At 41.8% G+C, this 26,153-nt stretch overlaps 1 protein-coding gene across 3 annotated transcripts in view; it reads left to right on the top strand.

The window, feature by feature from the left end:
- Window positions 1-26,153, top strand: part of LOC112136294 (triple functional domain protein) — a 92,931-nt gene that overhangs the window by 58,663 nt on the left and 8,115 nt on the right. For 2 of the 3 annotated variants that reach the window (XM_024257903.2, XM_024257902.2), the window contains exons 16-52: window positions 309-504; window positions 1,360-1,526; window positions 1,604-1,723; window positions 1,799-1,990; window positions 2,067-2,216; window positions 4,110-4,224; window positions 5,286-5,401; window positions 5,486-5,608; window positions 5,676-5,870; window positions 6,946-7,064; window positions 7,133-7,199; window positions 7,270-7,379; window positions 7,454-7,523; window positions 8,882-8,971; window positions 9,041-9,133; window positions 9,209-9,320; window positions 9,403-9,593; window positions 12,165-12,266; window positions 15,307-15,449; window positions 15,528-15,627; window positions 15,710-15,953; window positions 16,024-16,131; window positions 16,208-16,401; window positions 16,472-16,642; window positions 18,861-18,956; window positions 20,735-20,847; window positions 20,929-20,995; window positions 21,071-21,174; window positions 21,251-21,320; window positions 21,394-21,483; window positions 21,551-21,643; window positions 21,720-21,770; window positions 21,849-21,926; window positions 22,000-22,191; window positions 22,262-22,442; window positions 23,363-23,578; window positions 23,653-24,143. In XM_024257903.2, the coding sequence (XP_024113671.1) occupies window positions 309-504; window positions 1,360-1,526; window positions 1,604-1,723; window positions 1,799-1,990; window positions 2,067-2,216; window positions 4,110-4,224; window positions 5,286-5,401; window positions 5,486-5,608; window positions 5,676-5,870; window positions 6,946-7,064; window positions 7,133-7,199; window positions 7,270-7,379; window positions 7,454-7,523; window positions 8,882-8,971; window positions 9,041-9,133; window positions 9,209-9,320; window positions 9,403-9,593; window positions 12,165-12,266; window positions 15,307-15,449; window positions 15,528-15,627; window positions 15,710-15,953; window positions 16,024-16,131; window positions 16,208-16,401; window positions 16,472-16,642; window positions 18,861-18,956; window positions 20,735-20,847; window positions 20,929-20,995; window positions 21,071-21,174; window positions 21,251-21,320; window positions 21,394-21,483; window positions 21,551-21,643; window positions 21,720-21,770; window positions 21,849-21,926; window positions 22,000-22,191; window positions 22,262-22,442; window positions 23,363-23,578; window positions 23,653-24,143 (5,130 nt within the window). Of the gene's footprint in view, window positions 1-308; window positions 505-1,359; window positions 1,527-1,603; window positions 1,724-1,798; window positions 1,991-2,066; window positions 2,217-4,109; window positions 4,225-5,285; window positions 5,402-5,485; window positions 5,609-5,675; window positions 5,871-6,942; window positions 7,065-7,132; window positions 7,200-7,269; window positions 7,380-7,453; window positions 7,524-8,881; window positions 8,972-9,040; window positions 9,134-9,208; window positions 9,321-9,402; window positions 9,594-12,164; window positions 12,267-12,922; window positions 12,953-15,306; window positions 15,450-15,527; window positions 15,628-15,709; window positions 15,954-16,023; window positions 16,132-16,207; window positions 16,402-16,471; window positions 16,643-18,860; window positions 18,957-20,734; window positions 20,848-20,928; window positions 20,996-21,070; window positions 21,175-21,250; window positions 21,321-21,393; window positions 21,484-21,550; window positions 21,644-21,719; window positions 21,771-21,848; window positions 21,927-21,999; window positions 22,192-22,261; window positions 22,443-23,362; window positions 23,579-23,652; window positions 24,144-26,153 lie in introns of all 3 variants that reach the window. The other variant, XM_024257900.2, reaches the window with a different exon arrangement.

Raw genomic sequence — 26,153 nt, 5'->3', positions numbered from 1 at the left:
ATTTTGTTGCACTCTGATGTTAGCAGGTGAAAGTGTAATCAAAGGGATGATGGGATGTCAGCTGAGGGTTACTCCCCGCCCACAACACGTAGATGCATTTCTAATGAGCTCCTGCTGCTCCGCAGAAATTGTCCTATAAAACAACGTTTTTTTTATTTTTAATTTTGACTAAAAATGGCATCTTTTTAATTTAAAGACCACTGGGAACGATTTTACAACAGATGAAATAATAGTCGGGGTGAGACTTTAAATATTAGTAGATGAGTTTGAAATGTTTAAAAATAATGAAATCATCATTTTTTTCGTAGATCATCTCTGACCTGGAGTCGTGGAACGAGGAGCTGACGGGTCAGATGAATGATTTTGACACGGAGGACCTGACGGTGGCGGAGCAGAGGCTGCAGCACCACGCCGACAAGGCCCTGACCATGAACAACCTCACCTTCGATGTCATCCATCAGGGACAAGAGCTGCTGCACTTTGTCAACGACTTCCAGGCTTCTGGTGCGGATGCTCTAGTTCTCCCTGTGGAAATACGCTTCTATCACGTTATGCCCCATGTGTGTCCTGAGGTGGTTCTAGAACGTGTCAAAGTCAAGGCCCGGGGGCCAGATCCGGCCCTCCAGATCATTTCATTTTATTGTTATTAATGACCCGATGTTATCTTGCGCTCATTTCTAACTTGTATAATTTTGACAAAATACATTTTTACAAAGAGTAAAATATTAAAAGTTATTTAAGGTTTAAGTTGATTTATTCTGGAATAATATTCCTGCCTTTTTTATTATTCAGAATTATGTTAAAAAGTTACAGTTTTAAAGTTTTTAAAATTGACATTCTGCTATACTTTTGGACTATTTTGACATTTACTAAGATTTTTTTAGGCTATTTTGAAGTTTAGCTAATATTCCAACTACATTCTAGCTGTTTTGGCTAATTTAGCATTTAGCTAATAATTTAGCCGTTATCAGCTTCAGCGTTTTTTCAGCTTTTCAGCTTCAGCATTTTCAGCTATCAGCTTCAGCGTTTTTAGCTTTCAAATTCAGCATCTTCAGCTATCAGCACTAGCATCTTGTGGCCACATTCAGCTTACAGCATTCACGCCAGCATTATCACAGGTAATGCTATATATCTAGTTCATAATTATGTTAAAAAGTTTAAAAATTTCGTTTTATGTGTTCAGTAAATGTTTATCCTGTTCGACCTGATGTGTGATTGAGTTTGACACTCCTGTTCTAGAAGAATCAAATAAAGTCAAATAAATCAATTCTTACTTGGCTGTAAACTATCACGTCACACAGCACTAAATCTGAAGAAGCGGAGCTGACTCGAGGCTGACTTGGTTCCCCGTCTCCTCAGGTGTCGTGCTGCTCTGCGATCGCGATGTGGACATGGCCACTCGGGTCCGAGAACTGCTGGAATTCCTCCACGACAAGCAGCAGGAGCTGGATTTAGCAGCCGAGCGGCACCGCAGACACTTGGAGCAGTGTGTGCAGCTGAGACACCTCCAGGCTGAGGTCAAGCAGGTACGACTGTCGCACACGTCCGCTGATTGAAACCTCAAACGGAGTCTGAAGCGACGGCGTCCTTCCTTCTGCTAAAGGTTCTGGGCTGGATTCGTAACGGCGAGTCGATGCTGAACGCCGGCGTCATCACAGCCAGCTGCCTGCAGGAAGCCGAGCAGCTGCAGCGCGAGCACGAGCAGTTCCAACATGCCATCGAGGTGATGAACGCCGTGTCCTCTGGTTCAGGTCTCTGCTCTTTATTCTGGTTCTGACTGGTTGATCTCGTCTTGCAGAAAACCCACCAGAGTGCTCTGCAGGTCCAGCAGAAGGCAGAGGCTTTACTCCAGGCCAACCACTACGACACCGACCTGATCCGAGACTGTGCGGAGAACGTGGCTTCCCACTGGCAGCAGCTCATGCTGAAGATGGAGGATCGGCTCAAGCTGGTCAACGCCTCCGTGGCCTTCTTCAAGACCTCTGAGCAGGTAGAGGGCTCGACTCGGTTCGGTTCTCCACGGAGCTACAGCCGTGTGTGACGGGCCGCGTTTGTTGTCCGTGAAGGTTTGCAGTGTGCTGGAGAGCCTGGAGCAGGAGTACAAGAGAGAGGAGGACTGGTGCGGGGGCGGAGACAAGCTGGGTCCCAACTGTGAAACGGACCACGTCACCCCAATGATCAGCAAGCACCTGGAGCAGAAGGAGGCCTTCCTCAAGGTGAGCCAGAACCCCATCAGAGCAAAGCTGGAAGACCCACTGGGGGTTGTCCTAATGCACGGGTCAAAGTTAAGGCCCCGGCCCGAATCCGGTGTAGGTACCACATGTGCTCGGCTTGCAGGATCCGCTTGAGACTAGTGATGACATCACACTACGGTAACGCCACTGAGACAAAGAAATGAGCTATTCTGCACAGTTTTTCTGCACTGAAACTGATGTTTACAATAAAGTTTATTAAAAAAGAGAGAAAAAAAGTGTCAAGATCTGCTCGGGCCAGTATTTATTATTTTGCATAGACAGCTCCTTCACTAATGGCTGCTCTCCTCAGTGTTACTGACCAGAAACTTAACGCTGCATATTTTAGCCAGACTTCCTCCGGTCCATTCCACCAAAAACAAGTTCAACACTGCCAGGATGTATTTTGAAAAATTACGTGAGAATAACTACTTTCTTTTATTTTATGTGCGACCAACAGCAAACTAGCATGCTACTCACTAGCACCCACTTTAGCTCAAACTTCACGCTTCCCAGCCTGATTTACTCTATTAAGATACGATCGTTATCCTGTGATGATTCCTCTCGATCGGATTATTTCGTTGTCAAGGTTTTTGCGGTTAATTGCAAATATTCCTTCTCCTTTTGTGATTCTTTGCGTACTTGATCGGACCTCCTCGGTTGTTTACTCGGGACGACTCAGTGCATTGTTATGGCGCATGTGTGTCATTTCCTATGTCACGTGATGGTGGTCTAATGGTCCGGACCAATCACAATCGTACACGTCATTAAGTCACAAACCCCCCATGATGATCTAGCAGGCTGAGCACATATGGTACCTACGGTGGCCCTCGAGTTCATTTCATTTTATTGTTATTAATGACCAGATGTTATCTTGCACTTATTTCTAACTTGTATAATTTTGACCAAATATATATTTTTTTGGAGGGTAAAATATTGAAAGTTATTTAAGGTTTAAGTTGATTTATTCTGGAATAATATTCCGGCTTTTTTATTGTTCATAATTATGTTAAAAAGTTACAGTTTTAAAAATTTGTATTCTGCTAGATTTTTGGACTATTTTTTTTTCATTTATTAACATTTATTTTGACTATTTGAAGTTTAGTTACTTTCTCAGTTGCATGCTAGCTCTTTTGGCTAACCTGTTTTTTTTATTTTTCAAGGCTAATTTGGCATTTAGCTAATATTTTAGCTGGCAATTAGCGGCAGCATTTTAGCTATCAATTTTAGCATCTTCAGCTACCAAATTCAGCTTACAGCATTCACACTAGCATTATTGCAGGTAATGCTATATTTCTAGTTCTTAGTTATGTTAAAAAGTTATGGTTTTAAAGTTTTAAAAAATGACATGGTACCTTTTTGGAGTCTTGGCATTTACTAAGATTTTTTGGGCTGGTTTGGAGTTTAGCTATCATTTTAGCAACATGCTAGCTGTTTTGGCTAATTTAAACTTTTTTTTAGTTGTTTCGAATATTTTGAAGTTTAGCTATTTTTTCAGCTACATGATAGCCCTTCTGGCTAACCTATGTTTTTTAAGTGTTTTTTGGCTAATTTTGTTTTTAGCTAATATTTTAGCTGGCTATTAGCGACAGTGATTTCAGCTTTATCAACTTTATCATTTTTAGCTGTCAATTTCAGCATCTTTAGCCGCCAAATTCAGCTTACATCATTCACACTAGCATTATCACGTGTAATGATATATATCTAGTTCATAATTATGTTTTAAAGTTACGGTTATAAAGTTTTAAAAATGTAGTTTTAGTGTTTAATAAATGTTTATCCTGTTCGGCCCGCGACCTCAGGTGTGTTTTGGATTTTCATCCCCTTGTATGATTGAGTTTGACATCCCTGAACTACATGAATCTTTGCTGCCATCAGGCTTGTACTCTGGCCAGGAGAAACGCTGATGTCTTCCTCAAGTACATGCACAGGAACAGTGTCAACATGCCCGGTATGCTGAGCCACGTCAAAGCGCCAGAACAACAGGTCAAAAGTGAGTACGAGCCCAGAGAGTAAGCTTTAGCAGCACTCATTCACACTGAAAAACTGACTGTGGAGAAATCCTCCCGCCTTAAATAAATGTGGAAGAAATGCTAGCTGTTTCAGCTAATTAAAGCTTTTTTCAGTTTTTTAGGCTAATATGAAGTTTTGTTAGTATTTTAGCTTTATGCTTACTGTTTTGGGTAAATTAGACATTTTTTGGCTAATTTGGCCTTTAGCTAATATTTCAGCTACATGCTAGCTGTTTTGGCTAATTTTGGCTAGACTAGATTAGACATGGATATAAAGCATCCTATATTTCTAGTTTTTAAAATGTTTTAGTATTTGTTTTTCTTTTAAGATTACAGAAATGAATTATTTTAATTTGGCTATGTGTGGCTTCTGGAAAACCATAAATCTTTACGTTTAGGCTGTGATTGTTACACTCTTTCTGTTAGTCTACAATCTGACCTACATCAGAGAAGAAAAGTTTTGTGGCCCTCACAAGAAAACGTTTGGGGACCCCCTGGCACAGGTGTCAAACTCCAGGCCTCGAGGGCCGGTGTCCTACCTACATGTTTTCCAACCAACCTGCCGTTGAAGCTCTTTATTGGCCAAACACACCTGATAATCAGCAGCAGATAGGGCAGGATTACTGGAAAACCAGCAGGATGTCGGCCCACGACACCCCTATCTAAAGCATCATTGAAGTAATCCTATAGCGTGATTGCCACCTAGTGGCCAAACTGAAACACCCTCCAGGACAAGCAGAACAATTGTCATTATTATTTCACTAATACATTATGGGAACTGTATCAGATTAATATAAATATATTCAAAACATATATAGATTATTAATTTATATCTAAACAAATTTGTATAAATGTTTAAACTCAAAATTGAAATGATTGAAAGAAAGAAAAAAATCTGAATTGAATTGATTCTAGAAATTAGCAATATCCAGCCCCTGTTTAAAGCCAACTTGAAAATTGTCCAGTTTCTGGTGTAAATAAATGTTCACAGGTGTTTTATTTTGGTTTGGAGTCTACATATTAACGTGTTTTGTCCGATCAGACATCCTGAATGAGCTGCTGCAGAGGGAAAACCGTGTGCTCCACTTCTGGACCTTGAGGAAGCGGCGGCTGGACCAGTGTCATCAGTACGTGGTCTTTGAACGAAACGCCAAACAGGTGATGGAAGCAGTTCAGCTAAGCGCAGAGAGAACTCCAGCGGTCTCAGATGAGACTTTGACGTGACGTCTGCTGTGTGTTCAGGCTCTGGAGTGGATCCACGACACGGGGGAGTTCTACCTGTCCACACACACATCCACCGGCTCCAGCATCCACCACACACAGGAGCTCCTGAAGGAGCATGAAGTCTTTCACATCACTGCCAAAGTCAGACTCACACGTATGTGTCTTTGGAGATCACATGAGGCAGAAAAATGACTCTTTTCCTCTACAGCAAACCAAGGAAAAGGTGAAGCTGCTGATCCAGTTGGCCGAGGGCTTCTGTGAGAAAGGTCACAGTCACACCGTAGAGATCAAGAAGCTGGTGACCACCGTGGACAAACGCTACAGAGACTTCTCCATGTCCATGGACAAGTACCGCTGCAGTCTGGAGAAAGCCCTGGGCATCTCCACCGACCCCAACAAAGCTGTAAGTCTCAGGTGTCAAAGTGTAGGCCCGGGGGCCGGATCCGGCCCTCGGGGTAATTCTATCCAGCCCTCCAAATCATTTCATTTTATTAAAATCTTCTGATTTGAAATCTTCTGCTTATTTCTAACTTAAATAATTTTGACAAAATATATTTTTATGGAGAATTGATTTATTCTGGAATAATATTCTGGCTTTTTTATTGTTCATTATTATGTTAAAAAGTTATGATTTTAAAGTTTTTAAAAATGTTGCATTGTGCTATTCTAGCATGTGCTAAGGTTTTTTAGGGTATTTTTAGAGTTAAGCTAATATTTCAGCTACATGCTAGCTGGTTTGGCAATTTTTTTTTTTGTTTTGTTTTTTAGGCTGTTTTGGAGTTAATATTTTTAGCTACATGCTAGCTGTTTTGGCTAATTTTGTTTTTTTTTTTCTTAGATTTTTAGGCTGTTTCTGAGCTAATATGTTAGCTACATGCTAGCTGTTTTGGCTAATTTAGATTTTTAGGCTGTTTTGGAGCTAATACTTTATTTTAGCTACCTTTTATCTGTTTGTGGTAATTAAGGCTTTTCTTTTTACATTTTTAGTGTGTCTTGGAGTTATGCTAATATTTACATGCTAGCTGTTTTGGCTAATTTAGGCTTTTTTTTAAGTTTCTTCTGCTATTTTGAAGTTCAGCTATTTTACAGCTAAATGCTACCTGTTTTGTTTTTTTTTAGTTTTATAGACTAATTTGGTAAATTTTACTAGTTTTCAGCTATCAGCTTCCGCTTTTTTAGCTATCAGCATTAGCATCTGCAGTGGCCACATTCATCTTACAGCATTCACACTAGCATTATCACAGGTAATGGTATAAATCTAGTTCATAATTATGTTTAAAAGTTACAGTTTTAAAGTTTTAAAAATGTAGTTTTAGAGTGTTCAATAAATGTTTATCCTGTTCGGCCCGTGATCTAAGGTGTGTTTTGGATTTTGGCCCCTTGTGTGATTGAGTTTGACCCCCTGCTGTAAGTGGATAGAAGCCCCCCGCCCCCTCTCTACAGGGGGGCTGGTCTAAACCTGACTGTCTCTGCAGCAGAGCAAAGATCTCCAGCTGGACATCATCCAGGCCTCTGCACCGGGGCCAGAGGTCAAGCTGAGGGACGCCGCAGCACATGAGCTGAACGAAGAGAAGCGCAAGTCTGCACGCAGGAAGGAGTGAGTGACCACTTCCTGTTTGATCTGTGAAATATCTGATTCACACATCTGACCTTTTGGCTGTGCAGGTTCATCATGACTGAGCTGATCCAGACAGAAAAAACCTACGTCAGAGATCTGCGGGAGTGCATGGATGTAAGCTGGACTGAAACAGGAAACTTTCTCAAACGTTCTTTGTTCGCTGATTTCTTCTCCTTCCACACAGACCTACATGTGGGAGATGACCAGCGGAGTGGAGGAGATTCCTTCAGGAATTGTCAACAAGGAGTACATCATCTTTGGAAACATGCAGGACCTCTTTGAATTCCACCAGAAGTAAGAAACCTAAAGTGAACCACCCCCCGGGTGTAAAAGAATGTTTCTGTAATGTTATTGCTTTTCTCTATTAGCATCTTCCTGAAAGAACTGGAGAAATACGAGCAGCTCCCCGAGGATGTTGGACATTGTTTCGTCACCTGGGTATGTTTACGACTAGGGATGCAACGATTCAGTCAACCCACGATTTGATTCACAGTTTTAAATTCACGATTTTTATTTATTTAATTTTTTTTCCTCTCAACACAATGAATTAAAGGTGTTTTAAGGCCAAGTATGTTTTCTTTTTGCTCCTTACATCAAACTGTCTGTTTTCCTACTAACAGAAAGGATTCAATACAAATAAACAATTAAACTTAATACAGAAATGATCCTGAATCCTTTCAGTTCATGTTATACTCCATGTGAGAGAGCAAATTAAAATGTAAAGGTGTTGACAGGAAAACACTAGATCACTAGTTAAATTTGTCTTCTTCAACCTGAATGTTTATATAAGTGAAACAGACAAACTTCTTCTTTGAACTCGTGTTTCCTTCTCTTCCTTTTTTCATCCTTAAAGCTTTGAAGAATCCCTAACAGCAGAAATACAACCAGCTTAGACAGAGCTACTGATGACGTCAAACTTTCCACTTTTTTATTTTAGGGCTGTGAATGTTGACGGCGCGTTAACGCGTGTGATTAATAGAACATAATTCATTTGTTAATATGTATTCGCCTTCGTTGTGCTGATTAAAATGAGACCAAATAAGAAGCAAGTATTCTTTAAAATTGAAAATACAAAAAATTCAATATAGACAAAAACTGACTTTTAGACCCATAAAGGGTTAAAAAACATTCTAGATGTACAGTTTTGCGTGTAATTTCATGTTTTTCTTCATTTTATGTCATTTCATTTTTCATTTTATGATTATTTGCAGATAAGTGGCTGGCAAATACTGTAACAAAAAAAAGGCGATTAATCGCGATTAATTTTTTCCAGATTTGCGGTTAATTATTTTTTTTATTTTTTTTATCGATTCCTGGCCCTATTTTTTGACTTTTTGCATGACATGAGTGATGCATCAAAATAAATAAATAAAAATATAATCATTGGGATTTGGCGGCCCATTCAACAGATGGTGACCTAGGCGGCCGCCTAGCTCGCCCATGCCCAGAGCCGGCCCTGCCAATGACTGTTGTCATGGTAGATTGGTTAAATTTGCGATGAAACTGTAAAGGGTGTACAACAAATCTCGGTTTTGCCTAAATTTGCGTTAATAGTTGGAATTGAAAATCCTGGAGGGATTGACTTATGTGAAACTTTTAAATCTGAAGGAGCTTTTCTAAATGTAGGCACAGACCAAGACAAACCGATTTTTAAATTTCCTGCACTGATAAACATGTTGATGAGTTTGAATCATTTTTATACAGATTCAAAAAGAATCGTTACATCCTTCTTTCCGACCCAAAAGTCGTCGCATGTCGCAGACTTCATCTGTAACCACAGGCTGTTTCCTCTTCAGGCCGATAAGTTCCAGATGTATGTGAACTACTGCAGGAACAAACCCGACTCCACTCAGCTCATCCTGGAACACGCTGGAAACTACTTTGATGTGAGGAAAGCTCTGTACCTCTCAAAAAGGAATGGATTCTTTTCTCACATTTCTGATATCCGTTGACAGGAAATCCAACAGCGCCACCGCCTGGCCAACACCATTTCTTCCTATCTGATCAAGCCAGTGCAGAGAATCACTAAGTATCAGCTCCTTCTGAAGGTGAGCGTCTGCCGTGACCTGCAGCAGCCGTCGCTGTTCCCGCTGCTGCCATGAGTTCTGTTTGTGCTTCTGTAGGAGCTGCTCACCTGCTGCGAAGAGGGGAAAGGAGAGATCAAGGAGGGCCTGGAGGTGATGCTCAGCGTTCCCAAGAGAGCCAACGACGCCATGCACCTCTCCATGCTGGAAGGTGAACTCGCACACCCGGACACGGCGGCCTGCGGTCACGTTTCTCAAACTAACCTCAACGATGATGCTCTCTCTTCCTCCAGGATTCGATGAAAACCTGGAGTCACAGGGAGAGCTCATCCTCCAGGATTCTTTCCAGGTCTGGGATCCAAAGACTCTGATCCGAAAGGGTCGAGAGCGCCACCTGTTCCTCTTCGAGATGTCGCTCGTCTTGAGTAAAGAGGTCAAGGACTCAAACGGCCGGAGCAAATACATCTACAAGAACAAACTTTATGTAAGTGCACGTGATGACGTCACATTGTTTTAGTTTTGATTGGTCACATCATCAACTCAAATAAAAAGAGTAGGTGAGCAAAGAAAGAGAAGCTTCATCGATATTTAACCCTTTAACACCTGAGCTCCAGTCTTTATACTCTTTGATTTACTGTAACTTTTCAACCGTTAACGCGATCAGTCCAGCAGATTCTGAAGGACAAAAGCAGCTCGACTTGCATGTGAACAAGTTTTGTTTACGTCGGAGCATGGGACATTCTGCATCACTTAATCCAATCAGGAGGAATCAGGAAATGATCACCGGTCTTATGTGAGCCCGCCCACTATGGCAGGAAAGGCTAAAGGATTGGCTAGAACAGAGATCTGCAACCTGAGGCTCTGGAGCCACATCATGACGCTCTGTTATTCTCCCATTGTGGCTCTTTAGCTTTGAAGAAAACTTCAAACTTACCTAATGAATTAATTTATGCTTAGATTTTTGAGATTTAATATCAGCCTAACTGATTAAAATGATTGTAAAAGGTTTAATCTACTGTCACAAAGGTTTATCATCAGTGGTATTATATTATTACATTTACATGTAAAGATTTTACAATAATTTTGATTCTACACTAAAGTCATGTTTTTATTCACTAGTAAAAGAAGAAAAAGGATGAAGGAACACAAAAGTCAATGATAGAAATTCTCATGTTTCTTGCGTTTTGATTAAAGTAAATCTGTTGCAGCTGAAGGATCTGATTAAACACAGGAAGTGTTTTATTTTGAAAGGAACTTCAATGTGCTGTTGTCAAAAGGGAGAGAACTTCAATTTGTTATTTATAGAAAAACTCAATTGTAGAGAGAATTTCAAAGCTGTATTTTATGAATAAGTAGCTTAATGGCCACAAAAACATAAATAAAGTATATTTTTCTAACTTTGAGGTGAAACTTTGCGGCTCTCGCTGAGTTTTCATCCATAAGAACCTAAAGTAAATGAGGTTGCAGACCCCTGGGCTAGAACTTCAAAGTACTGAACGGAGTGAGAGTGATTGACGTGTCCTTAGAAGAATAGACCTTCACTGAAACTAAACACTGAAATGAGGAATCGAATGCAGCAACTTCATTGGGTTCCAGTAGAACCGCGTAAGTTGAACTGAATTCAGTGCCCAACCCTACTACTGTCAGGTCAAAATGGACAGGACCTGTCCACAGACACACTCATTTATTACAAACATACCTGTTGCCTCAGTTTTTAGCTATCAGTTTCAGCCTTTTCAGCTTCAGGGTTTTTTTAAGCTATCAGCTTCAGTGTTTTCAGCTATCAACTTCAATATTTTCAGCTATCAGCCCTGATCATTTTCAGCTTCAGCGTTTTCAGCTATCAGCTTCAGTGTTTTCAGCTATCAGCTTCAGCATTTTCAGCTTCACCGTTTTTAGCTATCAACTTCAGTGTTTTCAACTATCAGCTTCAGTGTTTTAGCTATCAGCTTCAGCATTTTCAGCTTCAGTGTTTTCAGCTATCAGCTTCAGTGTTTTCAGCTATCAAATTCAATATTTTCAGCTATCAGCTTCAGCATTTTCAGCTTCAGCATTTTCAGCTATCAGCTTTAGTGTTTTCAGCTATCAGTTTCAGCGTTTTAAGCTATCAACTTCAGTGTTTTCAACCATCAGCTTCAGTGGTTTCAGCTATCAGCTTCAGCATTTTCAGCTACACCGTTTTTAGCTATCAACTTCAGTGTTTTCAACTATCAGCTTCAGTGTTTTAGCTATCAGCTTCAGCATTTTCAGCTATCAGTTTCAGCATTTTTAGCTATCAGCGTCAGTGTTTTCCGCTATCAGCTTCAGCGTTTTCAGCTATCACCTTAAGAGTTTTCAGCTTCACCGTTTTTAGCCATCAACTTCAGTGTTTTCAACTATCAGCTTCAGTGTTTTTAGCTATCAGCTTCAGCATTTTCAGCTATCAGTTTCAGCGTTTTTAGCTATCAGCTTCAGCGTTTTCAGCTATCAGCCTCAGCGTTTTCAGTTATCAGCCTTAGTGTTTTCAGCTATCAGCTTCATCGTTTTCAGCTGTTAGATTCAGTGTTCTCAGCCATTAGCTTCAGAGTTTTCAGCTTCAGCGTTTTCAGCTTTCAGCTTCAGTGTTTTTAGTCATCAATTTTAGCATCCTCAGTTATCAGCATTGTCAAATTCAGCTTACAGCATTCACACTAGAATTATTTCAGATAATGTGAAATATGTAGTTCATAATTATGTTAAAAAGTTAGTTTTAGTGTGTTCAATAAATGTTTATCATGTTCGACCCGAGACCTAAGGTGTGTTTTGGATTTTAGCCCCTTGTGCGATTGAGTTTTAAGTGTATGTTGTTGTATGTAATAAAATATGCTGTTAAATTGGTCTTTAGGAAACTGGTAGGACACCTCTGTTACTGAATATTCTGTTATGAAGTATGTCTCAGAAACTGTTTTCAACAATCACCTGTAGAACAGGAAGTCTTGTGGGACTGACTGTAGAGCTGGGACATACCGTCACTCTCTCTCTTCACAAAATAGACCATGAAGAAGACCGTGATGAGGGAAATGTGCTTTCTCTACAGACGTCCGAGCTGGGAGTTACGGAGCACGTCGAAGGCGATCCCTGCAAGTTTGCTCTGTGGGTGGGGCGCACGCCCACCTCTGACAACAAGATCGTGCTCAAGGTAAAAACCAAAATCTTTACCAGTCATTTTTTACGGTTGGACCATTATAGTTTCAAAGATGAAACACTAAAAATATGTCATAAAGTAATAATCATTTGCATATTTATATCATCAAATTTGTTTGAAGATGATCAACTTGTAAAGATAGAAACCTAAATTGGTCCAACTTTTGTTCCTTCTTGGTATTGAGCGTTCTTCTGTTCTTCCTCATCTTCTGTCCTGTTTGGGCTGCATGAGCTGCAAACCTTCTGCTGGTTCCTCTGTCTTCTTCTGTCCTCTGGTCAGATCCTGCTTTTGTCCATCTGTTACCAAACACACACAGCTGTGTTTTCTGTGGATGTTTGCATATCTGTGAGGGCCAACATGCCCCCAGTTTTGTTATACTAGACATATTAGACATTTGTTGTCACAGATGGATGAAAGTTTTTGCTACAGCTCTCCTGCACTAATAAACTAACCACTGAGAAGTCTGGGCTCCCATCCCTAACGTTACACGTAAACATACCGTTACCATTTATGATGGCGTCAAGGCAGTTATCAGTGTTGTCCTTCCCTATCATGTCAAACCATTTTATCAGCATAAAAGAACAAATGTCCTGTTTTTATCTTTGAAGCCGAACCATTAAAACTTTTCATTTTATATTTTAAATCCAAAGCTAAGTCAGGGAGCCAAACATGGAGCGACGGTGAGTAAACAGACCTCAGTCTTTTCACACCAGCCTGAAAGTAACACCGTGGAGACAGTACAGCAGTCTGTCATGAACATGCATGCATGGAAGCAACAGTATTATGCTTGCATTACAGGCTTAGAAGTTGTTGGGTGTTAATACATTTTGGAGATGTTTACAACACCAGACTGATTTTTGTGTAAAGATGAACGGGTTAGAGACGGGTTCATGCGCCTGAAAAGGTCAAACTTTTCTACAGAAAGTTTCCTCAACCCCCAAACTTTTGAGGTTTTGCTTCTTTTTTTTTTCTCTCATATTAACAGATAACTTGTCTTTGATTGGTCTGACTTTGAAAGAGGGTGTGGTTAAAGCTGAAAGGACAATTACCTAGATCAGGGGTCCCCAAACTACAGCCTGCAGGCCGGATCAGGCCCGCCTCCACATTTGGCCCGGCCCCCACACATTTAGAAACGCAGATCAAGACCCAAATAGAACGTGACTTTTTATTCCTCCCTTCTGCAGTCTGAACTATGACTGAGAGGACAGAATATTGATTCACTTTTTCTTTATTTCTTTATTATTTTCTTTTCTTCTGTACGTTTTTTGGACGTCATAGCTCTTCAGCTCTTTCAGCTATTAAAATATTCAGCTTTTTCGACTGTTTTGGCAGTTACTAAGAATTTTTAGGCTGTTTTGGAGTTTAGCTAATATTTTATCCTGATGCTAGCTGTTTTGGAGTTTAGCTAATATTTTATCCTGATGCTAGCTGTTTTGGCTAAATTAGACATTTTACCAGTTTGTTTTGGCTAATTTGGCATTTAGCTAATATTTCAGCTACATGCTAGCTGTTTTGGCTGAATTCGCTTTTTTTCGGCTAATTTAGCATTTCGCTAATATTTTAGCTAGCTATTAGCCTTGGCATTTTCAGTTATTAGCTTTAGCCATTTTAGCTATCAACTTCAGCATTTTCGACTATCACCTTTAGTATTTTTAGTTATCAATTTCAGCATCCTCAGTGGCCAAATTCAGCTTACAGCATTCACACTAGCATTATTTCAGGTAATGCTATATACAGTATCTAGTTTTTAAAATGTTTTGAAATCATTTTTTTTCTATGAAGATTACGATAAATCATTTAAAATTCGGCCATGAGCGTGAAAAAGTTGAAGGGATGGTCCACAAACACTAACACCGACACGCACATTAGAGATGAAAACAGTCATGTGACCCTCAGAAGAAAAAGTTTGAGGAACCCTGACCTAGAGCATGTGTGAAAGTCAAGGCCCGGGGCCCGAATCCGGCCCTCTGGGTCATTATATTTGGCCCCCCAGATTATTTTACTCCATAGTTATTAATGACCCGATGTTATCTTGCACTCATTTCTAACTTGGATAAATATATTTTTATGGAGAGTAGAATATTGAAAGTTATTTAAAGTTTAAGTTGATTTATTCTGGAATAATATTTATGCCTTTTTATTATTCATAATTAGGTTAAAAAGTTAAGGTTTTAAAGTTTCACACCAGTTGATCTCCTTTGATGCCCATAGCAGCCAATGATGCAGAGGCCCAATAGAAGGTTTACGTAGATCTGGAAGCCTCTGGAGGATCCAACACCTTGATGTTGGTGTGACTCCAGAGACTCCAGCAGCTTCAAACATCTGCTGCTGCTTTGTGATGGTATTTTAGCAGCTGCTCTCTAAATCTGATGGATTTGTCTGCAGAAACCTTCCCCAAGGTAATATCCAAGGTTTATCTCGTCCAAATTATTAAATTATTTCAGGCTTTTCAGCAGTAGAGATCCTTTTTCTGTCCTATATCGGTTGAACATGTTGGTCAGCGTATTAATCCTTCTTTAGTAGTTTTTCCTTTAATTGAACTCACCTGGTAAACTGATGATCTCAGGGGTCTGAGATTAATGTCAGTGATCCAAAGAGACACGATATCATCCATGAGTTTCATTAACAAACAAAGAATTTGATCTGTAAATATAATTTGCATAATAATTTTGAACGTACTTTCTTGTGTATGAGAGATTCGGTTTGAAATAAAACTGATCTTATGAATGATCTTCAAACATGAGGAGGATCAGAATCTCCTTTGAACCGAAGTCTTCAGCTAAAGAGTCAAAGAGTGAACTTCACATAGGACATGGGTGACCATCAACAATCCTTTTGCCTTCGTAGTCTAACTCTCCTAGGATTAATCATTCAAAAGTTCAGTTTCAATGTTTGATATACGATCAAATCTAATCAAAAATGCTTTAAACTCCATCATATAAAGCTGAGGCCACATGAAATGATTAGAAGCTAATTCGTTATCTTTATGTTTGTCTTTCCTTCCATTTTAAAATCTTTTTTGTCCTCATTTTAGGCTTCCAATATTGAGAACAAGCAGGACTGGATCAAGCACATCAGGGAAGTGATCCAGGAGCGAACCATTCACCTGAGGGGAGCTCTCAAGGAGCCCATCCACATTCCCAAAACCACTACAGCCAAGCACCACAAGGGGCGGAGGTAAGCCGCACGCTGCGGGTGCATTTGATCGGGATGGGATTGTTGGATCTGTGTTCTGATCCTGTGTGATTACCTCAGGGATGGAGAGGACCTGGACAGTCAGGGTGAAGGCAGCAGCCAACCGGACACCATCTCACTGGCATCTCGGACCTCTCAGAACACGTTAGACAGCGATAAGGTATCCTCACGCCCATCAGGAGTAGAGATTAGGGCTGTCACGTGAAATCAGGTTCTAGTAAGCCTTCTGTCGCCCCACTCAGCTCTCTGGGGGGTGTGAGCTGATCGTGGTGATCCACGACTTCATGGCGAGCAACAACAACGAGCTGACAGTGCGCTGTGGCCAGACGGTCGAGATTCTGGAGCGGTGCCACGACAAGCCCGACTGGTGCCTGGTCCGGACCATAGACCGCTCCCCGCCTCAGGAAGGCCTGGTTCCCTGCTCCATGCTCTGCATCGCCCACTCCCGCTCCTCCTTGGAAATGGAGGGGATCTTTAACCACAAAGGTGAATGCAGTGAGCGCAGTGACCGGTGCTGCTGAGCTCTGTGTTTTAAAACAGGTTTTGTTTTCCCCAGACACTCTGTCGGTGTGCAGCAATGACTCCATCATGGCCGGTTCTTCTGCCACGCTCCAGCCGGGTCACGGCATCAGCTCTCATGCCTCTCCCGGGCCCAAACGCCCAGGTCTGTGGCCAAACAACATTTAGATTCTGTCACCGTGAGGTCGTAAAGAAAGTGCAATTCTAACCTTCATTTCCAGGTAATACCCTTCGAAAGTGGCTCACCAGCCCAGTGCGCCGGCTGAGCAGCGGCAAAGCAGACGGCCACGTGAAGAAGCTCGCCAACAAGCACAAGAAGGGCCACGACGTGAGGAAGAGCAGGGAGATAACCGTGGGCTCCCAGAGAGACTCGGACGACTGCGCTGCCACTCCTCAAGATGAAATGCTCGAGGAGGTGAGAGGCAGCACAAACCAAACCTCTGAATTTAGAAACCAGTTTTAACACTCCGGTTGTTGTCCTACAGAGAGTTCGTAACGAGGGCCTGTCAAGTGGAACGCTGTCCAAGTCCAGTTCATCAGGCATGCAGAGCTGCGGGGAGGAGGAGGGGGAGGAGGGCGCAGACTCTGTCCCTCTACCGCCCCCCATGGCCATCCAACAACACTGCCTGCTGCAACCAGAGTCACAGGAGGACAAGGTGAGGGTTTGAGAGCATCAGCAAAACCATAACAAAATAATGGGGCTTCAGGAAGCATCAGGAAACACTAGGGAGTGTCAGAAAATGTAAAACACTCTAGGGAGTGTCAGGAAATGTAAAACACTCTAGGGAGTGTCAGGAAATGTAAAACACTCCAGGGAGTGTCAGGAAATGTTAAACACTCCAGGGAGTGTCAGGAAATGTAAAACACACTAAGGAGTGTCAGGAAATGTAAAAAAAAAAACACTCGGGAGTTTAAGAAAATGATATTTAGTGTCAGGAAATGTCCAGATTCCCAAGGAGTGTAAGGAAGCATAAAATACATTCTTAGTTAAGGTCAGAAAAGGGCTAGGGAGTGTGAGGAAATGTAAAAATGACATGGATAGTCAGGAAATGCCAGAAATCGTTAGGGAGTGTCAAGAGATGTAAAAAAAATGTTAGAGAGCGTCAGAAAATGTTAGAAATCTTTAGGGAGTGTCAGGAAATATCAGGAAACATTAGGGAGTGTCACAAAATGTCAGAAATGTTGGGGAGTGTCAGGAAATATTAGAAATTGTTATTGAGTGTCATAAAATATCAAAAAAGTGAGGGAGTGTCAGGAAATGTCAGAAATCTTTAGGGACTATCAGAAAACGTATTGGGTGTCACAAAATGTCGAGAAACGTTCGTCAATCTTGGGGAGTGTCAGGATATTTCAGGAAACATCAGAAAATGATTTTTTTTTTTTAAATGTTTGATAAACGTTCTAGGGCTCATTAGAGGTAGTAAATATAAGAGCTGAAGAGGTTGACATAGAAACATAACGAGGTTTAGCATCTCTTCGTTTGCATTCTGAAACTTTTTTTTTTTTATCACAGTGGTGTTCGGTAAATATTTTATCATCGGTCACCGACAACACTCTGGTATACCTTAACTGTCCACCAGGTGGTGGTTATGTATGGATGTTTAGTCAAGAAACAGATTTGATCGAGAGTGTTTTAAACTATGCTTTAAGCAGCTGTTGTTTATTTTTCTTTATTTTTCTGTCATTCTGAATTCCACTTTTCCTTTTGATTCTTAGCTTTAAAGGAGATTTTCTGATATGATTTCAGGGAATCCACTGTTTGAGTTTCCCCATGTTTGAAGTAGAAACTTTGTCTGTTTGGAATCTTCTGACACTAATTTCTGTTTCTCTTTTGTTTCCTTGTTGCATCATTTGCTGTTTGCCACGCTGTAGCATTACCTTGATTTATGTCCCGTCTTTGCTTTGTCTCAGTTTCCATACCTCTCCATCTGAGCACCCCTCTCTGTCCCCTCTGTCTCCTCCCTCTTTTACAGTCCTTAGTTCAGAGTTTCAGACTTTTCCTTTGAGAGTGATGTAATGTTTTAGACCTTTCTTTCCTCTTTTTTCAAACCCTTTCTTTTTTAATTAAACATTCTTGGATTTCTCCAGTTTATTTTTTGTTCTCTTCATGTTTTAGCCTTTTGAGTAGACTTCTGCTGTGCCGGTAAATCCTTTGAGACGAGCAGATCGACAGCAGAGGTGTGATAGAGGACGAAGGGTTATTTATCAAAAAAACTGCGTATTAAATTACACAAACTCAACGTTCGGCACGCTTCCTCAATGAGAATCAATTTGAAGCTTTGAAAGAAATCCCTTAAACTAGCCTCTCCACAACCCCTGCTTCCCCACCATCCCCCCGTCACCCCGTTACTTGCCCCCACCTGCTCGTCGTCCTCCTGTTTCTCTGTTCGTTAACCTCATTACCATGCGAGTAATTGGAATGTGTAAAAGCTGGCAAGGCCAGAAGGGCACGCAGCCTCACCCCGAAAAGTCGTGAAGCTCAGCACAGCAAGGGTGAGAGTCTCCTGACGTTCATCTATATCTACATCATCTGAAGTGTCATCCTTCCTCTTTATTTCTAACCTTAGCTTTTTAGTTCTTCATTTCATTTAGCTTTATGTTCCTTGAGTTTTTCTTTCCACCTTTATAGAAACTCTCTCAGCATCTGACTCTCAGAGCTCCCACCAGTCACCAAAACCAAGCGTTGCATCAGAATCGCGACCATCAGACTCTTCCTGAGACTGACCTGAGCCCCAGCCTGACCTTACCTTTATTGATTTATTTATTGTTTGCTCTCCATTCATGAGCTGCTGTTTATGTCTAAGTTAGCAGCACAGTTAGAGGTTGAAGTGTGACTCTTTCCACTCCTAAATTCTCCCATCCCAATCCACCCAGACGTCCTCATGGCTGTCCGTCCACCCGTCCAGCTCAGAAACACCCAGCACTGCTGAACTCGTGAGCGCCATCCAGGACTTGGTCAAAAGCAAGATGGTATAACGCAGTCACGCACTCTGATAAACAAAGCCCCCCTGAGATAGATCCCATTTCAATCAGCATGACTAACATACGTTTGGAATCATTAAAGTACTAGAAAATAGGGCTGCCACAAACGATTATTTTAATGGTCGACTAATCAACGATTATTTTCTTTGATTAAAGGGAGTGAAACACACATCTTAACCATTAATAGCTTTAAACTAAGTACAAATAAAGACAATTAAGATGATAGTTTATTAAACTAGAAAGTAGTCACTGAAGATGTTGAAGCTTTTTGCTGAAAATAGCGACGCAATTTACTTTAATTGCTGAAGGGATTTACTGAAATGCTTAAGCTATTTACATAATGTTACATTTGCTAAAAGACTGGAAATTTCGTTACACAACTATGAAAGAGCGCTGAAGTTGACCTAAATTTCTTAACGTTTTATAGTAAAATTTCTTAAAAATCCCTAAAACATGCTAATTTTGCTAAAATATTTAGTGTGTTGCTTAAATAAGTCCAAATTAGCCCAAAAAAACCTCAGTAGATGCCAAATTAGCCAGCTATCAAGTTGCTTAAATACTATCTAAAAAGCCTAAATTTACTCAGTAAACTAAATTAATCAAAACGTTAGCATGTTGCTAAAATAGAAGCTAAACTCCAAATTAGCCTAAAAAAAAAACCCAGTAGCTAACAAATTAGCCAAGGCGTTAGCCTGTTGCTTAAATATGAGTTAAAATCCAAAGTAGCCCAAAAAACCTTAGTAAATGCCAAATTTGCCAAAAAAGCTAGCTTGTTGCTTAAAAATCAGCTAAACTCCAAAATAGCCTAAAATTCCTCTGTAAATTAAATTAGATAAAAAAGTTAGCATGTTGCTAAAATAGAAGCTAAACTCCGAATTAGCCTAAAAAGCCCCAGTAGCTAACAAATTAGCCAAAAGGGTAGCCTGTTTTTTAAATATGAGCTTAACTCCAAATAAGTCAAAAAAACCTTAGTAGATACCAAATTCGCTAAAAAAAAGGCTAACACATTCCTTAAATTCTTGCTAAACTCCAAAAAAGCCTGAAATTCCTTAGTAAACTAAATTAGTCAAAAACGTTAGCATGTTGCTAAAATATTAGCTAAGCACCAAATTAGCATTTAAAACCTCAGTAGTAAAAAAGCTAGCTTGTTGCTTAAATACTAGCTAAACTCCAAAACGGCCTAAAATTCCTCAGTAAAATAAATTTGTCAAAAACGTTAGCACGTTGCTAAAATAGAAACTAAACTCTAAATTAGCCCAGGAACCTTAATTGATGCCAAATTAGCTAAAACATTAGCTAAACGCCAGTTTTTTTTTCAAAATTATCCTAAAAGACGAAAACATAGCCCATGAATATATTTAAAGTCTTGTTGCTAATCCACTTAAAAAGAGTTTCTCATTCATTTCCTATGAGGCATATTTTGCTCATTATTTCAAAAACCATAAAGTTTATGAATACCAAAAGTACAAACAGTAATGTGCTGAACGAGCTGATACCAAGATCGCTGAAAGTGAGATTGAGTTTTTATGTGTTGAAAAAGGAACAGCAGAATCACTATATAGTATCGCTCATAGCTTTGTTCAACTTTACTACACTCTGACTCCATATAATATAAAGCAGTGACTAAGTGACTATTAAATTAGTCATCTACTATTTTAATAGTCGATTAGCCGACTAATTGTGGCAGCCCCACTAGAAAAAGTTTTTCTAACAATGTAAAAGAGCTGCTAAAGTTCAGGACGGCGTGTCCTTCCTCCTCTTCCCAGGCTCCAGAGGACAGAGCGAGCTCTCTGTCAGCGGACCAGACAGACTCTTTCAACCCCTCCTCCTCCATGGAAGAGATGGACGAACGCCGATCCAGCATCCTCACCAAAAGACGGTCCGTCCCTTTGAGATCCCCGAGCATTTCAGGAGTTTAGGATCTGGTTTTAGTCGAGTCTTTGTCGTCTTTTGGTTTTAGGGTCATCTTGCTGGAGCTGGTGGAGACGGAGCGAGAGTACGTCAGAGATCTCTGCGTGTTGGTGGAGGTGAGTCACCGCTCCATCAGAACGGTCCATTCTTCCTTCATTGGAGTGACGGTTTGGTTTCTGTCTTCATCACAGGGCTACATGAGCAAGATGGCGGAGGAGGGAGTCCCTGACGACATGAAGGGGAAAGACAAAATAGTCTTCGGCAACATCCATCAGATCTACGTCTGGCATAAAGAGTAGGTCCACTGACTCCAGCTGAGACTAGCTTCACCTCAAAGAACCAGAAATGACTTTAAGCTTCTGCGTCTTTAGTTTCTTCCTCGGGGAGCTGGAGAAGTGTCTGGAAGACCCCGACAGACTGGGACCGCTCTTTCTCAAACAGGTTTGCCTCACACCTTCTCCTTTCGCTGGACAGTTCGTGGACTTTTAAAAACGTCTGCGGTCCGTGTTTCCAGGAGCGAAAGCTAAACATGTACATTACGTACTGCCAAAACAAGTCCAAGTCGGAGCACATCGTCTCGGAGTACATGGACACCTACTTTGAGGTTTGTGGCTGCTCAGACTTTACCTTTAAACCAAGACGCCTCCAACATTTTTGTGTGGATCCTCCAGGACCTGAGGCAGCGTTTGGGTCAGCGCCTGCAAATCACCGAGCTGCTCCTCAAGCCCGTCCAGAGGATCCTGAAGTACCAGCTGCTGCTGAAGGTCAGTCAGACAGCAGGGGGCGCCAGAGCTGCTTCTGAAGCTAGATTTTAAGCCCAGTTTTGCTGTGTTCTTTCAGGATCTCCTCAAACACTCCAAAAAGGCTGGACTGGAGTCTGTGGATTTAGAGGCAAGACATGAAGGGTACAGTAGAACTCTTGACCCCCTGGACGGGTTCTAACGGAGTGGTTGTTCCTGATTCCTACAGAGGGCGGTGAAGGTCATGTGCATTGTGCCAAAACGCTGTAACGACATGATGAACATCGGCCGGCTGCAAGGATTCGATGTAGGGCCTTACGAGACAGAAACACGTCAGTATGAACGCCACCGGATCACCTGACCTTCTCTGTGGCCCCCAGGGGAAGATTGCAGCCCAGGGCCGGCTGCTGCTCCAGGACACCTTCATGGTGTCCGACCCGGAGGGGGTTCTGCTCGGTCGGATGAAGGAGAGGAGAGTGTTCCTGTTTGAGCAGCTGGTCATCTTCAGCAAACCCCTGGATCAACAGGCGGGTTTGGGTCTGCCGGGCTTCCTCTACAAGAACAGCATCAAGGTACGGAGAGTTCCCCCCACCTCCAAAAATAAGAGCTTCAGAAGACGCTGCATCTCGATTTGCTCTGCAGGTGAGCTGCTTGGGCCTGGAGGAGAGTGTAGAAGGCGATCCCTGCAAGTTCATCCTCACTTCTCGCTCGCCCGGCGGCGCGCTGGAGTCCTTTGTGCTTCACTCCTCCCACCTGGGCGTGCGTGAAGTTTGGACTCTCCAGATCCAGCAGATACTTGGGAGCCAGAGGAACTGTCTCAGTGGTAAGCTGTGTGCAGAACGCTGTGAAGATGTGGGTTTACACTAGGGCTGTCAATCGATAGGAAATTCATCAAATTAATCACACTTTAGGACTGATTTAATATGATTAGTCACATTTTTTAACTCTGATTAATAACAAATATTCATACTTTTGGATTATGATTAATCACATTTTTTAAATTGTGATTAATCATGATTAGTCATTTTTTTGTTGTGATTAATAATGTTTAATCACGCTTTTGGGTTATGATTAATCATAATCACATGTTTTTGTTGTGATTAATCACGTTTTGTAATTAATCACACTTTTAGACTTTGATTAATCACAGTTTTTGGATCCTGTTAAATCAGGATTGTTTTTTTTCTGTGATCAATTATAATCACATTTTTTGTTGTGATTAATCATGATTAATCAAACTTTCCGATTGTGATTAATCACTACTAATTTAGTGTAGGTAAATTTTATTTGACTATACTTTTGAACCAAAACAGGCCACTGAGAACATATTTCCTTCATTTTTATTGTCTGAAATTGTTTACATCTGTAAAGTGTTCACTCAGAAGTATAAATTGTGTGTACAAAGCACAAAAACTCCGCGTTGTCACGGTAACATGACAACGCGTCGGACCATGTATCGAAATGATCCCTTTATGTGACAAAGCCATCTAAACAAAAACAAAAAAAAAGACTAAAGTACTAAAAAACAATATTTATTTATTTTGTAAGTGACGATGGTATAAGTAGGATAATACCCGATGAAGGGTTTTAACGCACGGCGTGGAAGATTGTTGCTCCATGATGGGCAATTGTTTTACATTAATAAATATTAACGCGTTAATTCTTTTTATATTATTCTTGTATGTTAACAGCCCTACTTTACACTTGCACCCCTCCTTTTCTTCTTGGTCCCCTCCCCAACAGAATACCAGAACCACGTTGAAACGAGCACTTTTGTGGAGGCAGGCAGCGCCGTTTCTGGATCGTCTCTCACTACTGGTGAAGGAAATTTCCAAAGTGGCCACAACCACTCCGGGCCCCAGGGGGGCTCCTGTCGGCCGTCCAGGATCCCACAGCCTGCCCGTTTGCACCTGCGCCCCCACCTGGGGAGCGATCCGGAGGGACCCAGCAGGATTTCAGGTATGAACTATCGGCACGTAAAAATGTCTTCATGAAAGCCGGGTGGAACTGAAGTGTGTCCGGTTATGATCCAGGTTCGACCCCCCGCCCCGTCCCTTCTCCCGCGCTCCCTGTTGGGAGCAGTCCACGAGGCAAGTGCTCTGTCCAGACCTCAGAGGACAAGGCACTTGCCCCCCCTTCTGCCAGCACCACACCCCCCAACCCATGTGGGTCTTTGCCCTCCACGCCAACCTCCAAACCACGGCAAGGAGCCGTGTCCCCCATGGCCTCCCCCCTGGTCCCTCCTGCTTTTGGCAAGGAGGCGTTCCCCCCTCCACCATCTAGCCCGTGCCAAAAGCTTGGACCAGGATTCTGGAGCTCCGTCCCAGGCTCTCCAGTTAGCCGGCCCGGCGCGTTCACCTTTTCAGGGGAAGGTGGCGAGGTCCAGGTCCGTCAGGGCTCAAACCTCCAGAGTGGCTGTGGGAGTCAGATCCAGAGACTCTCCGTGCACAGCAAGGAGGCTGATCGCATGAGCACATGCTCCTCAGCCAGCGAGCAGTCTATCCAGTCCACCCAGAGTAACGGGGTAAGGCTGCCTCTGACTAACATGGAGGTGGGGGGTCTGTCCTGTCCGGCTGTCTGACTCCTGCAGCGCTACTAATCTGCTCCTGTTTCTGACATCCTCTTCCTCTGAAGGCAAACTGACCCTCCTCTCAGTCTTTCGTTGATCGTATCACCTCTTCTCCCAACGACCTCCTTCTCCGTTCTAACTCGGCTTCTACTAACCTCCTGCTGTCTTCATGAAGTGAAACGGGAACTAACGTGGCGTTTGTGGTTCAGCCACAAACGAACTGAGCCGAGGTCATTCAGCTCTTTGCATGGAGCCAGAGGTTACTGGAGGGCGAATCTGTTTCCAATCCAGTAAAGATGTAACGATTCTTCATTAATTGGTAAAAAAACGATTCAAACTCGTCAACATGTTCATCGATGTAGAAAATGTAAAATTGGTTTGTCGTGGCCTGTGTCTAAATTTAGAAAAATGCAGAGCTGAGGACATTTCTTCATGCAGGCTCGCTGTGAGTGTGTGTAGCGGACTGACTGCGTGTTCCTCATCTCTGTACCTTCCTGGGACATTACAACAGCTCCTTCGGGTTTAAAAGTTTCACACAAGTCCGTCCCTCCAGGATTTTGCGATGTTGCGATCGCAACTGTTAACACGAATTTAAGCTAAGCCAAGATTTGTTTCTCACCCTGTAACTTTACATTTTCAAATCTAATTTACTGCAACTTTGACCAATCTACAGTGGAGAGACAGCAGGCGCTGCAAACAGCTCTGACCCTTGAGGGTCGCGACCAAATCTCGTGGCTTTAATGCTGTTTTATACCATGAATTGAACATCAGATCACCTTTTGACATTCATTTTGTCCCATAATATTGGGTCGTAATCAAATCTCAACCTATGAGATTTGAATTGCGACCCACAAGATTTGAATTGTGACCCACAAGATTTGAATTGTGACCCACAAGATTTGAATTGTGACCCACAAGATTTGAATTGTGACCCACAAGATTTGAATTGCGACCTGCCAGATTTGAGTTACGACCCACGAGATTTGAATCACGACCCACGAGATTTGAATTGCTATCCATGAGATTTAAGTCGCAACTCACGAGATTTGAATCACGACCCACTAGATTTGAATTGCAACCTACGAGATTTGAATTTTGACCTGCCAGATTTGAGTCACGACCCACGAGATTTGAATTGTGACCCACAAGATTTAAATTGTGACCCACGAGATTTGAGTCACAACCCACTAGATTTGAATTGCAACCTACGAGATTATAATTGTGACTCACGAGATTTGAATTGCAACCTACGAGATTTGAATTGCAACCCACGAGATTTGAATTGCAACCTACGAGATTTGAATTGCAACCTACGAGATTTGAATTGTGAACCACGAGATTTGGTCACAGCTCACTAGATTTGAATCACGACCCACGAGATTTGAATAGCTATCCATGAGATTTGAGTCGCAACTCACGAGATTTGAGTCACGACCCACTAGATTTGAATTGCAACCTACGAGATTTGAATTGTGACTCACGAGATTTGTATTGCTATCCACAAGATTTGAGTCGCAACTCACGAGATTTGAGTCACGACCCACAAGATTTGAATCGTGACCCACGAGATTTGAATTGCTATCCATGAGATTTGAGTCGCAACTCACGAGATTTGAGTCACGACCCACTAGATTTGAATTGCAACCTACGAGATTTGAATCGTGACCCACGAGATTTGAATTGCTATCCATGAGATTTGAGTCGCAACTCACGAGATTTGAGTCACAACCCACTAGATTTGAATTGCAACCTACGAGATTATAATTGGGACTCACGAGATTTGAATTGCAACCTACGAGATTTGAATTGCAACCTACGAGATTTGAATTGCAACCTACGAGATTTGAATTGCAACCCACGAGATTTGAATTGTGACCCACGAGATTTGGTCACAGCTCACTAGATTTGAATCAAGACCCACGAGATTTGAATTGCTATCCATGAGATTTGAGTCGCAACTCACAA

The sequence above is a fragment of the Oryzias melastigma genome, linkage group LG11 (assembly GCF_002922805.2).
Source record: "Oryzias melastigma strain HK-1 linkage group LG11, ASM292280v2, whole genome shotgun sequence".
Lineage (NCBI taxonomy): Eukaryota > Metazoa > Chordata > Actinopteri > Beloniformes > Adrianichthyidae > Oryzias > Oryzias melastigma.
The sequence above is the reverse complement of the archived record's forward strand: the minus strand, read 5'-3'. Positions and strand labels throughout refer to the sequence as shown.